Source organism: Balaenoptera physalus (assembly GCF_965194825.1).
Source record: "Balaenoptera physalus genome assembly, chromosome: 3".
Classification (NCBI taxonomy): Eukaryota; Metazoa; Chordata; class Mammalia; order Artiodactyla; family Balaenopteridae; genus Balaenoptera; species Balaenoptera physalus.
This window is the reverse complement of record NC_138890.1, coordinates 82,698,198-82,716,050: the sequence shown is the minus strand read 5'-3', so window position 1 is coordinate 82,716,050 and position 17,853 is coordinate 82,698,198. Positions and strand designations below refer to the sequence as shown.

The following is a 17,853-nucleotide window of genomic DNA, read 5'->3' as shown; positions in this document are numbered from 1 at the left end:
GAGATTAAAGTCAAGGAAATCGATTAGAAGTCTACTGCAGTAGTCCAGAAAGAAATGAACTAAGGCAGTAGAGTAGGGATGAAAGAAAGTATACAATTGATAGGACCTGATGGCCTATTGAAAGGAGGTGAGAGAAAGGAAGAATGACTGAAATTCTCTAGCCAGTATTACTGGGTATTGGGGATAGGAAATTTACGAGGAAGAGATTCCACTTTTACTACATATAGATTTTTTTTTTTTTCTCTGTAAGTTCATGTAATGTAACAGACTGTTTTGAATGGTTAAGCCATTGAATAAAATTGTCTGGAAATAATCTGAAAATTTTAGCAAAAAATTGTGATTTTTAAAAATCAGCTTTATTTAAGTGTAATTTACACACATGAAAATTCAACAGCTTTAAGCATACATTTTACTAAGTTTTGGCAAGTGCATTTAGTTATGTAACCATTACCACAATCAAGATACAGCACAAGGAATGCATTATATTATTTGTGAACATCAAAAGAATACATTTACTATTAGCTGGTCCTTTAGATCATATTTCTCATTTACTAAATGATTTAATTTCATATATTGACTCATTTTGGATATAGAACTTAAACTTGATATTTTTAAGAGAATTATTTTAGTTTTCTACTGCTTTTCTCTATTATCTGTCTTACGCTATTCGCACTTACAAAGACTCCTGTTAGTTTTAGGCATTAAGGTTCACAATATTCTAAAGTAAGTTTTGGTACGTGGTTAAAATGTTTAAAATTCTATTTTTAAAATGACTGCTCAAAGATCACTAGCTTATATGTTGCATCTAGCAAATTTTTGAGAAAATTGAAGATTCTATTGTAAAATATTGTAGCAAGAGTAAAGTTGTCACATTTGTAGCAGAGAATAGAAGTTTTCCTTAATAGGAAAATTAAGCTCTACATATATACAACTTCCATACATGATACACAGTGTTTTTAAAACTTCTATTTTACGTTAATATATGTTCATTTTAGAAAAATCAGAAAATATAAATAAGAGGAAAATAAATAGATGCTATCTCAATTTCAGAGATTGCCTAGTATTAAAAGATAAACTGAGGCACACTAAAAATTTTAAGAGTTTATTTGAGTAAAAATTGATTCAAATTGGTCAGCACCAAACCGCAAGTGGTTAGGAACACTTCACCGACAGGAGCTAGGGGAAAGACGTTTATAGAGAAGAGGCAGAAGCAAAGCAAGGGAATTATCTGATTGGCTATTTCTTAAGCACCTGTATTATTTGGGAAAGCCAAGTTGGCTGTTTGTGATTGGTTGTTCTTAGGTTTTGATTTCTTAACCTTGAGGCATTTTAGGCTGAGGTTGTGCTTTGCTTATGTAGACTGCTAATGTATTAGAACCGCCTCAGTCTAATCGCCTCTTTTTTTAATTAACACTAGGGTTAACATTTTAGAGTATGTGTATTTCTAGACGTTTTTGTACAAATGAGTACTGAAACAAATATGTCTTTAAAAAAATCAAAAATAGGATCACATATGTAGTCTGTATAGCCTGTTCATTTCACACAACAGTGTATCACTGTTTTGAAACCTGCCAAAATTAGCTGGCCTAAACTCTTGTTTTAATTTTTTTTCAATGCAATGAGAAAAAAGCTTCAGTATAACAAGAGTTAGAGACCAGTAAAATAGATATTTCCTGTCCCTGTACTCTCTGTCTAAAACAATACTAGTCTTGTTTTCAGCCCTTCTATGAAAGTAGGCTTGTTTTCAACTTTCAAGCAGCCCTGCACCTTCCAACAGTCAGAGATCTCCTAAATAGCTCAACTCATTTCTTCCTAGGGGCAAATACAGAGTTTTGTACACAATCCTCTGTGTGCTGTTATACTACACTTGGATAGAGGGAAGGAGGAAGTTGTAAAGAATACCCCTTTTGTTATCAGTCAGGATGGGCTAGTTTATGCTGCAGTAACAATATCAGAGTATTTCTAATTCACACAATATGTTTATCATGTCCCACATGCTGTCAGTCTGGAATCCATGGTGACAAAGCTGCCAGTATCTGGAAAATCATCAGTTTTTATGTCAGAGAGAAAAGAGTTTTCATGGGTAAATTTATCTGCTTTTCAAACTATCACACATGATAGTTTTGCCAAATGTTTTGCCACTACAAGCATGGATCACTAACTTTCTAGCCTCCAATGTAATAGTTTCCATGTGGCCTACTGCCCAACCCTTAAGTCAGTGTCTTTTCTTTTATTGTGATTGTTACCAGTTTCTCATTGCAAACCTTCAAGTACTAATTTGTGTATCAGTCACATAAGCTAATATTTGTAGTCACTCTGAAGTAGTGGAACAGCACCCCCTGCCCAGAATTGATTTGGATGTAGAGACTGAAGATACCACATGTACACCAAGAGGATCTGATCTGAAAAGGTTTATCGTTCACATAATAAGCTTTTTGGGGGAAAACAAGGAACAGCGACTATTTTGGGGTTTTATGTGGTTAGGGGGTAGGGCTGGGTTGAGGGTTTCCACATGTGCAAAGGAAGGAGCACCTGGACTTTCTTATCAATTTGCCCACATGTGGGCAGAAGAGGAAGGGAGAACAGTGGGGCTTGAAAGCTGTCAGCAGGCAGACATCAAAAATGGAGTCAGACTCTTTATTACAGCTAAGTTATGCTGTGGTAATAACACCTAAAATATGAGTAACTTGGTTTATTTCTTACTTATACTGCATGGCCACTGTGGGTTTGCTGGGAAGGTCTGCTTATTTGCGCAACTGTGTTACCTGCCCATTTCCTGAACACCGTGGCTTTAATTGGGCGGCCCCAGGTTGTCGCCACTACCACAGCACAGCATCAAATCCCAGGGCAAAGATGAAAGAGCTAAAGATTTATAAAGAGCTTGGTTTGGAGCATGTGTGACATGTATTGACAGCTATAAAAGTGCTCTGTCTACTCCTCCCTGCATTCCCCCCATCCCCGCAAAAGATCAGGGTAAGGGAGATCTGATTGGAGGCCTCAGTGTCTTTCCTACCCTCCAGGCCAGGAGAATGAAGAATTAAGAGTGAGAGTGGAGTGGTTTCCTCTAGCCCAGTCCCTCTTAAAGGAGTTTGATAGCCTATTGTTAAACCACAGGACCACAGAGTGAGAGTCTCCTTCTCCTTTCACCACCTGAAGAGATCTAACCATTAGGAGTATCTCAGCAACCACACCTAAGTACCAGTGAGCCGACAGAGAAAGAAGAATGCCATCTCAACAAGAGAGATGAGGAACAGGCCAAGCAATCAGAACATATGCTGCATGAAAAAGAACTACTAGAGGAGATCAGTGAACACTTGAAATTTTAAAATGGTAAAAAGTGCTTAAGGAGATGCAATTCGAAAAGGTCTTCCTGGGGCTTAAAAATGTGTTTTCAAACTATAGAGTTTAAAGAAGAGAATGGTCACAGTTGAGGCTTGAATTACAGATAGAAGATGAATGCAGGAAATAATCTCAAAACATATAACTGAAAGATTAAGAGATAGAAAACACGAAGGAAAAGATAAGAGAATATGAAGTATTTAGCATGTATTATAAAAGTATTTTGAAGCTGTTATCCAACTGGGGGAAAGGAGAGTAGGGAATAACAGAGCATTTAGTAGGAAAACAAGGCATCTCAGTGGTAGAAAGATTTGATATTTTACAAATAAGAATAAAGTCATATTTATTTGATTAAAAGAGCAAGAATAGAGATAGTTTTCATTAATAAAAATTATAAACAGTAGAATCTCTGATTTAAAAGGGGGAAATAATATAAATAAAATCTGATCAAGCCAACCAACTTTGGGGGAAAGGGAAATTATCTAAAATAGATGTATTATTCAGTATAGTAAGTGTGAATTGAATGAAACTATCCATTAAAAGTCAGAGATGATGGGTTTAAAAAGGTATAGCTTATGTAGGAAAGACAGGATAAATTCTACAGTATTTCCCTTTATTAACCAGTTTCCATAACATTTGGTTCCCTAGTAGTCACCAGAAGTGATCATTGAATTTCTTTTTTAGTACCCTTGTGACATATGAATTTTATCATAATTGATTTGTTTTAATCCACTGTGGATATTATTCTTTTTGATGCTCAAATTGCCCTATCTTTGGCCAGTGGGGGAACCCCTTCACGTTGTCTTCTGGGTTCTTTTGACATGACCCCTCTCCCCCTCCATGGACTTTGATAGCTGCTTTGTGTTCTGGTACAACTAGATGTTCCAGATTCAATTTGTTTATTTCCTGCTCTAGATATGTTATCAGTCATTCCTTCTAGGAGCCCTGATTTTTTTTTTTTTTTTTTTTTAGTGGGAAATGGTACGGAGAAACCATAGTCTGGAGGTGCTTGTAATTATGAGGCTTATCATTGTTTCTCCACCTTTTCTATGGACAGAGCATCTTATGTATTTTTTGCCTTTGCCCTCATGTTAATCTTCTCTCTGTAAGGTTCCTTTTAGTGGATGAAGATGTATAGAAATGACAGTCCTAGCACCATGTATGCTTGTTGGTAGAGGTGTGAATATTACTTCTGGTTCTCAGTGAACCAAGCTAGGAAATAGATGTATGTACACACACACACCTGCCTATTTCTATATCTTTATATATATTAAAAATCATTGAGTTCTTCTTAATACCCCAGAGTCTAGTGCAACACTACAGAATTTATTCTAGCCTTCATCTTTTCCATATCTGCACTTTGCTTGTCTGACAGTGAGAGATTATTCTCATTCCTATTATTTGTATTATTGTTGATGCATTTACTTAATTTGCTTAATCCTTCCTTTCTATAACCCAGCTCCTGGCTGGGCCATTCAAAACCAGACATGCCGGGCTTCACCCTCCCCTGCCAGCACTAGTCAAATGCTTGGCACCCCCCTTCTACTGAGCAAGTTGTTAGAAGTCAAACCTGATTAAAAAATTGCAGTAAATAAAAGTACTTTTTAAAAACTTAGATGATTTGAAAAAGAAATTAATGAAATTTCTAGAAGAGAAAAAAAGTCAAAATTAAAATTTTCAGTGGATGGCTTTAATCATAAACATATCTGAGTAAATAGAAAGGTAGAATACATTGTCCATAATGCAACATAAAAGGACAAGAAAGTCTGAAAATGTGAAAGATAGTTTACAGGTCAGGGAAGATAGAGCAAGAAACATCTAATGAAGAAGAGAGAAAGAACGAGGCATATTCAATATTTGAGTATCTAATGGCTGAGAATTTTCCAGAATTAATGGAAGACGCCAATCCACAGATAAAAGAATCACAAGCAGAATAAATAAAAAGAAATCTACACATAGACTAATGATAGTAAAATTGAATAGCAGAGAGAGAGCTCTTAAAATCATCCAGAAATAAAAGACATATTACCTTCACAAGAGCAGTGGTCAGACTGGGAAGTGACTTCTCAGCAGCAACCACAGAAGTTAGAAGATGTTGTGTTGAAAGAAAGTAACTGTCAACTGTAGTTCTAAAATTAGCAAAACCATCTTTCAAGATTATGGGTGAAATAAAAACATTATTTGAGAAATAATGAGGGAATTTGCAACCAGCAAGCCTTTGGACTAAAGGAAATTCTGAAGAGGGCAATTTACAGAGAAAGAAATCTGAAATATAAGGAGTGAGTTGAAGAGGGAAGAAGAGCAAAGAAAGAAGTAAATTTGTGGGTAAGGATAAAAGAACATTGACTGTTAAGGTACTTATGAGATTAAAATGAAAAAAAAAATTGTAGCATTAAAATACAAGACAGCAATATCACATAAGCCAGGAGTATTCTAAGGTCTTTTAATGAGCATCCGTGACCCTTATGATAAGCAGCCTTTAAAATACAAGTCAGCAATATCACATAAGCCAGGAGTATTCTAAGGTCTTTTAATGAGCATCCGTGACCCTTATGATAAGCAGCCTTTAAAAAGGATTTCTGTATAATCAACCCGAAATATAGAATAGCGAGTAGAACAGCTTTCTAGTTTTTCAGACTTGAATATTTTGAATTTTCCAATTTGAAACATTCATATTCAGTGTGAGTATAAAATGCATTGTGTAACAAAATAGAATTACTCTTACCTATTCCTCTATTTATTTATTTTTGTTTTTTGTTTGGCCACACAGCTGGCTTGTGGGATCTTAGTTTCCCGAACAGGGATTAAACCTGTGCCCCCTGCAGTGGAAGCGCTGTGTCCTAACCACTGGACCACCAGGGAATTCCTTTACCTGTTGCTTTAAATTACTATACCACTGTTGCTTTCCATTGGTCAACAATTAACAAATGTCTTCATTATTATTAGTATGTTATACTATGTTAAAGTATGTTATATACTTAACCTTTCTATTTTGTCTTGAAAATTTTATCAAAATTTTGGTGGGCTAACAAAATGTACTCTTAATTCCTTTCAAAATTACTTTCAAAATTGTCATACTTTAGACTTTTCTTTCATGATGTAATATTAAAGAAGAGAGAAGTTTGTGTGGGGATTATGCTCTTCAGCAGCAGAACCTGCTCAACTGCATCAATCTCAAGATAATATTAACCACATACCTGTAGAACCGATTATTTCCTTAGCAAACACTTTCTTCAGGTTAATGACATTATCAAGTGAAAGTTTTGTTTTGTTTTGATTTTTTGGCTGTGTTTGTTGTTGTGCGCGGGTTTTCTCTAGTTGCGGCGAGTGGGGGCTACTCTTCGTTGCGGTGCACGGGCTTCTCATTGCAGTGGCTTCTCTTAGTTGTGGAGCACGGGCTCTAGGTGCACGGGCTTCAGTAGTTGTGGCACATGGGCTCAGTAGTTGTGTCTCGCTGGCTCTAGAGCTCAGGCTCAGTAGTTGTGGTGCACGGGCTTAGTTGCTCCACAGCATGTGGGATCTTCCTGGACCAGGGCTCAAACCGGTGCCCCCTGCATTAGCAGGTGGATTCTTAACCACTGCGCCACCAGGGAAGTCCCTAGGTGAAAGTTTTGATTTATATAACACTTTGATATATCAGCTATCCTGTTGGAGAATAATTATACAAAAATTTAATATATTTTTAGATTTAATGAAGTTCTGATAAATATGTTTTGAGAGGATGTATTTCTGAAGCTAAGCTTTTTTTTTTTTAAATGTTGGTAGTGACTCCAGTAAAACCCAAAGACATTCATTTTCTTACTTAAATTTTTTCATTATAGCTTTTATTTTATTTATAAACACCTGTAGAGCTAAAAACATGACAAGAAAATATACTTCATTGATTCTAAAATGCTGATTTTCTTTCACATTTTAACATTTTTGAGATGAGTATGCATTTACAATTCTATAGCTTGACATAATTTTTTTTTTTTTTTCTGGTAGTTACATTTTATTTTTTTAATTTATTTTCTTTTGCCACATTGGGTCTTCATTGCTGAGCACGGGCTTTCTCTAGTTGCAGCAAGTGGGGGCTACTCTTCATTGTGGTGCGCAGGCTTCTTCTTGCGGTGGCTTCTCTTGTTGCGGAGCATGGGCTCTAGGCACGCGGGCTTCAGTAGTTGTGACACGAGGGCTCAGTAGTTGTGGCTCGTGGGCTCTAGAGCACAGGCTCAGTAGTTGTGGTGCACAGGTTTAGTTGCTCCGCGGCATGTAGGACCTTTCCAGACCAGGGCTCGAACCCGTGTCCCCTGCATTGGCAGGTGGATTCTTAACCACTGTGCCACCAGGAAAGTCCCTAGAGCAGTGGAGTAGGTTGCTCTGTCCTCCCGCTGCTCTGGCAGCAGCGGGTGGGTGGGAGGCGGGCATCTGAAGCCCCCATGCATACCTTGCCCCCAACAGCCCTCTGCTTGGCCGCTACCCTGGTGGGGTTGAGGCAGTGTGGCTGGCTGCTTGTCATAATTTAATTGTCAGCATTTTTCCTTTTCAGTGGTATGTAAAGTAATGATGTTTTTTATGATCAATTGTACTTACATTTGAAGAAATATCAAAATGTGAATGAGATTTAGACCATTTAGAATTAAATTTAGAATTATAAATACAGGTATTAATAGATTACTTTAGGTACATTATTTAAATTTTTATTAGCAAATACATGTATTAACATTTTATTATCAAATTAGTAAGAGTATGACCCACAAGTACATAAATGGAAATTTGCTAACATATTTTAAATAATGTGTCATTTCATCAAAATTGGCTATTTTCTTAATAATAAAAAAAAATCATTTCTTACAGTATTATGGTCTGTAGAGTAGACTTATAACTCTGCTTTGCCTCCCCTTCACCCCTTTTTAAAACTCCTGTTCAGTTTTCTTTTGCAAGAGGAGAAGAAGGAGGTGTTCCTTGCAAAACACATTTTACAAAATATTTATTGAGTGCTTAACACTTTGCAGGGTTATGTGAAGAATATGTCCTTACCCCAGTCCTCAGGTAATTGTTTTAGGAAGATGTGTGGTATATGTCTGCCTGTGTCTGTGTCTTTGTCTGTCTCACAGACACACGCCATTAACATTACAGTGTTATTCATATATTTTATTATTTTAAAATTACAATAATAATACTTAAATTTCTTGAAACAAAGAAGTCAAATAATACTGAAGGCTATATGATTAAACATGAAAGTTCTTCTTACCTTGTCCCCTTTCTTATACCTATTCACCACTACCCCACACTGCTTCCCTGAAGTAATTTCTCTTAATAGTTTGTCTATGTAGGCTTCCAGACTTTCTTTCTATATGTTTTCAAAGATATGCATAGTTCTCTTGGTTCAGTGAGTGATAAAACATGTTTTTATTTCACATAATGCTCTATGCCTTGCTTTATTAACTTCATCTCTCTTTAGATCCTTCCATATCAATATATATGTATCAGCTTTATTCTTAAGTGAAATATTGTGTAGAACGTATATGCCATATTTTACTTGACCATCCCTGTAGTAAGATATTAATGTAGTCAAATTAAAAGATGTTTGGTGCAAAGGACCTCATTTCTAGCATAAATTATAGCGAAGTAGCTTTATGCTTTGAAAACAAGTGACAATCCATAGAAAGGACTCTATGTAATTTGACTTCCTTTCATTTTTTTTGTTTTTAGATGCTTGGTTCTGCCTGGTTGACCTGTAACTGTTAAAAAGTGAAATGTAGGACTTCCCTGGTGATCCAGTGGTTAAGACTCCATGCTTCCAAAGCAGGGAGGGCGGGTGCGATCCCTAGTCGGGGAACTAAGATCCCACATGCTGTGCAGTGTGACCAAAAAAAAAAAAAAAACAGTAAAAAGTGAAATGTGTTTGATTTAATCTTCATTTACTCTCCAATGATTATGTAGGCTTTACTCAACCAAGATGCTGCTGTCCGTAAACACTGTATATAAATATTTAATAAATATGGTTTACTGATGGGGTAGTTAAACTAAGTACAAAAAATGCTGTGTTCTTTTAACTTTTGAATTGTCAACTGCATTGACACATAAAAAGACTTATTGTTTAACACATGTAAAAAGTGGCATGCTTCTCTTATCACTAACAAATATTCAACACCTTTGAGCTACCTCTTAAATAACTTAAATAGGTACATGGCCATTGCCTTTAATATTGTTCCTCTGAATGATCTCTCTTACTCTTTAGGAAGATTTTTTTTTTTAAGCAATATATGCTTGTGTTAAAAGTTTTCAAAACAAATAAACAAACAAACAAAAACTATGAAAGAAAGCTAAGTCTCCTTTCTTCCTCAGTTCTCCAGTCCCATTGTTTAGGCAACTACTATCTATTAAAAAATATTTGCAGCACATTATATACCTATTGGAATGGCCAAAATCCAGAATACTGACAACGCCAAATGCTGGTAAGGATGTGAAGCAACAGGAATTCTCATTCATTTCTGGTGTGAATGCAAAATGATACAGTCACTGTGGAAGACAGTTTGGCGATACCTTACAAAACTAAACATACTCTTATCATGCAATCCAGCAATCGTGCTCCGTGGTATTTACCCAAAAGAGTTGAAAACTTATGTCTATACAAAAGCCTGCACATGGATGTTTATAGCAACTCTTTTCATAGTTGCCAAAACTTTAAAGCAACCAAGATGTCCTTCAGTAGGTAAATGGATAAACAAGCTGTGTTATATTCAGTCAATGGAATTTTATTCAGTGCTAAAAATAAATGGACTATCAAACTATGAAAAGACATTGAGGAACCTTAAAATGCATATTACTAAGTGCAAGAAACCAATCAGAAAAGGCTACGTACTGTATGATTCCAACTATATGACATTCTGGAAAAGGTAAAACTATGCATATACTGAAAAGATTAGTGGTTGTCAGGCTTGGGGAGGGAGGGGGATGGGTGAATAGGTGGAGCATAGAGAATATTTAGGATACTCTTGTGATACCATAATGATAGATACATATCATATTTATCCAAACCCATAGAATGTTTAACACCAAAAGAGAGCTCTTGAGGTAGACTATGACTTTGGGTGATTATGATGAGTCAGTGTAGGTTCATCAGTTGTAACAAATTTTCCACTCTGGGTAAGCTGTGCACGTCAGAGGCCAGGTTGTATGTATGGGAAACTTTCTGTACCTTCCTCTTAATTTTGTTGTGAACCTAAAACTGCTCTTAAAAAAATAAAGTCTTTTTTTTTTTTTTCTAATTATTTTCGTGCCTTTCCAGAATTTTTCTGGGTATATCCAAGTGTGTGTATGTGTGTAATTTTTTTAGTATACCTCAATGGGACCATATTATAGATATCGTTCTGTCCCTCTCATTTGTTCATTTAATAACTTACCAATATTTCTGAGGAATCTGTATATTTCTCATTTTTAGGTGTGTGATAATTAATAGTGTAGATTCACTGTTTTAGTTTTGTATTTTTCTTTGCTCTTACCAACAGTTTCATTGATCATTCTTGTACATATACCTGGCTCCAGTAACTTTTATTATTTTATTAACTCATATGCTCATTTTCTCTTGCCTCTTTCAATTCAGTCTCTTTTTTTTGTCATTCTTTTTTTTTTCTTTTCCCATTTAACATCTTTATTGGAGTATAATTGCTTTACAATGGTATGTTAGTTTCTGCTTTATAACAAAGTGAATCAGTTATACATATACATATATCCCCATATCTCTTCCCTCTTGCGTCTCCCTCCCTCCCTCCCACCCTCCCTATCCCACCCCTCTAGGTGGTCACAAAGCACCGACAATTCAATCTTTATTTTCTTGTAGAACTGTGGGAATAATGTGTACAATGTGATCTCATTTGTGTACATTAGATATATACACACACACATATAACAAGTATATGCATAACAAATTTTCTAGAAGGATATATAAGATACAATTAACTGTGATTATCTTTAGATAGAGGGACCTAATAACAGAAGCAGAGGATGGTAGAGACTATTTTTATATATAAGTTTCTGTATGGCTTATATTGTGATTTTAAAAAAATAAATGAAGTTTAGAAGTTACGGTCTATGTCCAGAAGAAGCTGTGTGGTTGGATAGATAGGGCATATATTTAAAAAAAAAAAAAAAAAAGGGCAAAAATACATTGTTAATGTGGTATTTGCCACTTTTTAAACACTTAAATACCTATAAAAATTCATAAGAGTGAAAACTCTTTGAACTTTCAGGTGAACATCAAAGCAGTTTAGTAGATGAGTTGTATTATAAGCATATTGTTACCCTTTTATTTCCATAAAAATCTGTTTTAAGTAAAATTTATAAAACAAAATACTGAAATATGTCAACCATATGAGTTAGGGCTAAGCTAAAAGCAGAGCTTTATCATCCTCTTTCTCTTATTAAGTCTGCCAAAAATTCTTCTCAATTCTTGGAACATGAATTTTTCTATCAATAGACATGTTCACCTTCTTAATTTCCCCTCCTCATGTGACATACCTTACTTTGGACACCATAACCTGAATAGTATTGGAGTAGCCTCCCAATTAATAGTTCTCATTCCCCACGATGTTTATCTCCTTAAATTTCTTATTTATTTATTTATTTAAATAAAATTTTTTTTTTTTTATTTTTTATTTTTGGCTGCGTTGGGTCTGTTGCTGTGCGCAAGCTTTCTCTAGTTGCAGCGAGCAGGGGCTACTCTTTGTTGCAGTGTGCAGGCGTCTCATTGTGGTGGCTTCTCTTTGTTGTGGAGCATGGGCTCTAGGCATGCAGGCTTCAGTAGTTGTGGCACACGGGCTCAGTAGTTGTGGCTTGTAGGCTCTAGAGCGCAGGCTCAGCAGTTGTGGCACACAGGCTTAGCTGCTCCGCGGCATGTGGGATCTTCCCGGACCAGGGCTCGAACCCGTGTCCCCTGTATTGGCAGGCAGATTCTTAACCACTGCGCCACGAGGGGAAGTCCTCTCCTTAAATTTCTACATAACGTATTGTACCTCCTCACTGAGAATACAGTCTTTAGGCATTTATTATCTTTATAATAAGTGAGATTATGTTTAAGAATTTAGCTCACAGGCCCTTCAGTTGTATTTTCTGTCTCTTCTGGATCTGAATTTGCTTTCATAGGAATTATTTTTACTTTAAGGACAAATTTACATACATTTCTTAGAATTTCTTGCATACGACCCACATTTGTAGGCTGCTCATATTTTGTTACCTCTAAAGTTGGTAGATGTTTCAGTATTACTGAAATCTATAGTTTCCACCAATCTAGTGCTTGTGTTCTGAGATGTTTCGAAAGGCAATAGTACAATGTATATGTAGGGATGAACCCATTAGAAAGCCTGAGCAAAATGGGGTGGTGTAGTTGCTACACTTCTATCAGCATTACAAGTCATGCTATTGCATAAGAATTTGTTTTAAAAAGAAAAGAGGAATTTCCACTGCTAAAACAGAAGTTTTAAGGAATCTCTGTCCCCTGGCCATGGCCTTTCTTTCTGAACACTTTTTATGCATACAGTACCTATTAGCTATTATAAGGTAATTTTATTTTATCACCTAGTTATCTTCTTGACCTTTAATTGAATTTTCATAGATTATGACTAAAAAGTAATTTGCTGTATCGATTTCATTTATTATTGTTAACAGAAGAAAGCAAAGTATTGGACATGGATGACTCAGATTTAGGTTTGAGTCATTGATTTGCCACATATTAGCTTATGCGTCTTGAGTAAGCTGGTTTATTCTCTCAGCTGTAACAAAGGTTAATGTGAGAATTAAATCAGATACTGTAAGTGCAGCATCAAAACAGAGTTTTAATAAATGGTATCTAGTAACAGAAAAGATAGTAGTAGAAGTGATGATATTTAGCACTATTGTTTAAAACAATTGTAGCTTCTAGTTTTGTTTGCTAAGGAAAAGTAATTTCTGTAATTCTTCAAAATTGGTATGTGAGGTGTCCATCTTTCCAAAATGAAACATTAATAAATAATAGGATATTTTAAAAATCATGAGTACATTTGCATGAAATCTTAAAAAGGAAAATGGAACAGTGTAATTATATATTTAATTTTAAAAAGTTTTTGTTTAAAAAACCTATTAGGTACTGTGCTGTGGTGCTTCACATGAATTTATTTAATCCTTATGATAATTCTATGAGGTACCCATACTATTTCTACCTCTCTTTTACAGATAAGGTAACAGAGAGGTCAAGTAACTAACTTCTAAAGGGTATACAACTAATAAGTGATAGAGTCAGTATTTATACCTATCTAATTTCAGAGTCTCCATTCTTAATGCTGCCACATTATTTTTTTAAAATTATAGCACAGTATACTGTTCTGTGACATTCCAGCTTTGACTCGGTGATTTTTGATCCAGTAAATACCGTATGACAAAACACCTGGGTTATAGTTTTTCTCCCCAATGGAAAATGTTGTTTTTTGTCATTGTAAGATGTATTTGATAATAAAAAATCTGAGTAATTAGATATATAGAGAGGGCTTTGGGGTAAAAGCTTTATTAAAGTACCTATAATATAAAGAAACTTTCACATCATTTTAAATCTAGAGCTTGTAGGAATGCCACATAGCCTCATTGAGTACCTTGAGCATAAAACAACTTAATAATTACTGACTAAGAATCAGGTATAAAAGGCCCTTATAGGTCATTTTTTTTTAGCATTAATCCTGATACCATAATGGTAGCTAATGTTTATTGATTATTTACTTTGTTTGGTGCACTTCCATGGTCACTGACCTCACTTAATCTTTTCATCAGTCTATGAAGGAGATACTATTATTATCTCTGTTTTACAGCTCATTAAACTAAGATTTAAAGAGGTTTGTATAATTGCCTAAGGCTTCACAGTAGTGACATAAGTGTATTATGAGTCTTCACTCCAAATTATTTTTATTTTACAGCTCATAAAACAGCAGTATTTGAAAGAAAAATTACTGGGATCATGAAACATTCTTACAGTGAGTTTTCTTTCTTTAGGTTCACAATATTCTTGCAGAAATGGTGATGGGGGGAATGGTATTGGAGACCAACATGAATGAGATTGTTACACAAATTGATGCACAAAATAAACTGGAGAAATCTGAGGTAAGAATGGAAAGTGCTTTAGTTAATGAAGGTAGTAAGCATGATCATAAATTATGCATGATTTGTAGCTTTCACTGTTTGTCCTTCAGTATCACCCTTTAGGTACAGCTGGTATGCTTATTCAATTTTAAAAAGAAGTGGAATATACACATTTTAGTATGTTAAATGTTCTGTGACCACTATCCACCAAATAGTTTTGTGTATTCTTTTAGCCACAGTCGTAATTGCTTTGGGTAATGAATAAAATTCCCAATTCTTGTTGCTTAAAAAAGAAATTATGAATAATGGAATCAATATTTGTTATTAAACCTTAGTCATTAATTATCAAGAAAGTCTTAGAACTGGTTTTCTAAAGATATATAAATTTAGTGTTTTATAAAACTATTTCTATAAAAGGAAAGGAGAGAAAATGGAATTCTCATAAGGAAGTAATGTTATAATGGCTGCTTAGTAGGCCTGAGTGCACATTGAAAAAAGAAATTCAATGCTCTAATCTTTTAATTCTGGATCCTTCCCAAAGGTCACTGACAAGTTAGCTAAATCATACATTCCATATAATGATACATGTATTCGTGGCTTTTATTGCATTCTAGAAGAGAAAGATTTGGTTAGTTATATACAGCTAACTTTGTGCTGCTAAATTGAGTGAATGAGGACCAACCAGCAGTTTAGCCTTTTGTAAAACTCTACTTTAGAATTGTATGACTCTTCCCTCAGTAAAAAGGCTGAAATATCAGTAACAGGCGCTGTAGCTGGGCCACTCAAGTTTACATAATTTTGGTTGTTTCTTATTGCTATACAGAAATTTAGAAAGATGAATAGTCTTGATATCTCATTCAATACTATACATGTTTGAGGATACTCTTACCTTTGATATTTATAGTCATAATGCAGAAAACTAATTTTATTTATAATTATTAGTACAGTTATTTGGTTGATCTAAAGTAAATATTACTATAAAAGCAGAAAGATATTAAAAATATGCTAGCATTAATTTACAACAGGTGAGTTCTGAAGAATTTTTATCTTGTTGGCTCTTCAAAGGATCAGCTTAAAATGCTATGCTCATTGGAATGGAATGAAACACAGGATGGTGGATAAATCTGAAATCTGAGGATTAGAAACAGTTGAAGTTTTGTATAAAAACATTTTCCAATGTTCTGTTTTAAATTAAAATAGTTCTTCATTTCTCCTTATCTCAAGTTATCATCCTTCTTGGTTTCCCAAAGGAGAGGGTTGTAATGGGGAAGAGCTTAAAATTAAGACTCTTTTTAAGTAATTGTATATATTTTGTGTGTTCTACAGCCAATTTCTAAAATACTGGTTTTTGAAAAGGGAAAACAAACTAGATTAATAGAGAAAATTTTGTTTTAGGACAAGGAAAAGGGCTAAGAATATTATTTAGTAGAGTTGGCTTGCAGTGTATTGTTCAATATGGCAGAAAGGTTTACTATAAACTCTAATTTTAAAGTCTTAAAATGATAACTTGAAATTTATGTCTGTTAAACCTTGCTTTACAAAACTGTATGGATATAGATTTTAAATGCCAAGAGACAGACAGTGATACAATCCATTAATACTTAGTCTAAAATGAGTGGATATGTGGTAATTTGTGAATTCCGTGTAATCATCTGTAAAAATATATCGACCTCTTGTCTGGAATTATCACATTTCCAGGTATTTAACTCCTTTCCATTGGTGATGCCCTTCCTCCCGCCTGACCCCCTTTTCCTCCTTAGTTTGCTATATATAATATTGACAGAAGTCATGAAGGACCTGTAATAATTACATAATGGATATTTGCTTTTTGATTGTCCAGTAAAACTTTGTTAGTGAGCCAGTTTTTTTTTATCTATAAAGAGCAGTAAAATACAGAATTTACATTTTCAGTGGAAATAGTTATAAGAACATTATAACTTAAAGTCCTTCAACAGAAACATGCTATTTAAACATGCTATTTAAAATGGTTTTGAATACTGGTGAATATTTGTTTTTCATCCACTGATTGTCTTTTAACATGTATAATCAATTGTTATCTGCTACCAAATTAGTTTTTCTTTTTCTCCTTTACAAAAAAAGTATGTTTTAAATCTGATGGATAAACTAACATATGTTTATCAAGTGTTTCTCTATATGTGATGTCTGCTAATATTTTCCTCATAAAGTAGGATTTTGAGTCACGGTGAAGCCATATAGTTCTGATCATACTTCAAGAAATTGTGTTGAAATAATGTTGACTTTGTGTAATTTTTCAGTAATTTTCATATATTTTAAGTATGTTGGGAAGGCTACCAGCTTTATTCCAGACGCAGTGAAATGTCAAAAGTTTTCATATGGGTTCCTTTTCCATGTTATTTAAACTGGTTACATCTACCAAATATATGGCTGCAGAATAATCCAAAATTATTTGAGAGCAAGCTATAAGCTTTTATTAATCTTACTCTTACAAAATTTTAGTTAAAATGTATTATGTAAGCAAAAAGTTACAAAGCAAATCTTAAAGTTCAGAATACCATGATTGATGAAAAGACCTGTTTATCATGTTTTAAAAATTAATTTAAGTAATGTTTAGAATATCATTTATCTTTTAAAAAGCCTAGATATAATTAAGATACAGCTTTTAAAATATAACATGGATGTATCGAGTTGCCTTTACTTTGTCAGAAATCAAAGATTTTATTATTTTATCTTAAAAGTAGTATATTTCCGGTAACAGTCAAAAGTGAAGCAGTTTAATTCCCATTACCTAGACAGGTAGAAGCAAAGATCACGCAGATCTTTAAAGAGATGAGAAGCAAAGATATGCTCTGAATATATTTTCATCTATCCTGCTTTGATAGAGAAATGGTTTACTATAACATTGGGATCTTGGGAAAGGAGGGTTTAAGCTGGGAGGTTGGTGGGATTTGGGGGAAGTGTAAGAGGCACTCAGGAATCTGCCTAGGAGTAAAAGGACTCCCTGGGGGTGGAGGTAGAGGGGTGGGGTTGGGGAGACTTGTTAGCTTTTATGTATTTCATGTGATTTTTAAGATGAATAAATGGGTCTGAATTTAGTCACTACTTTTTAAAAGTCAGTCCTCTTTTTTCCGAACATCCTGATCTTTCTAGCTCTTTCCATTCTTCTCTCTTACAGACCTTTATCTTTCAATCTCCCAGACAGGACAGGTAGACAAGGTATTGCTGACTTTGAGAAAAATGTACTTTAACAAAGGGAAAGCAAAATGATGTCAAAGGCAATTAATTATTTAGGCCAGACTCAAAAATTCTTTGTGTTAATGAACCCATATAGTCCCTGTAGCCTATTTTCCATTCTAGTTTCTCCTTGTAGTTTATTCATCTTTTATTGGACTTAGTGTATTTTACTAGTATATCATTGATGTCATGTTTGTTCTGTTTTGTCTGCCTGCA

The 17,853-nt window shown here is 34.6% G+C and overlaps 1 protein-coding gene across 4 annotated transcripts in view; it reads left to right on the top strand.

Moving 5' to 3' along the window:
* Positions 1-17,853, top strand: part of AP3S1 (adaptor related protein complex 3 subunit sigma 1) — a 68,933-nt gene that overhangs the window by 44,780 nt on the left and 6,300 nt on the right. For 2 of the 4 annotated variants that reach the window (XM_082455827.1, XM_082455828.1), the window contains exons 5-6: positions 14,338-14,445; positions 17,579-17,619. In XM_082455827.1, coding sequence (XP_082311953.1) covers positions 14,338-14,445; positions 17,579-17,614 — 144 coding nt within the window. In that variant the 3' untranslated portion in view covers positions 17,615-17,619. The remainder of the gene's footprint in view (positions 1-14,337; positions 14,446-17,578; positions 17,620-17,853) is intronic. The other 2 variants (XM_082455829.1, XM_082455826.1) reach the window with 1 other exon arrangement.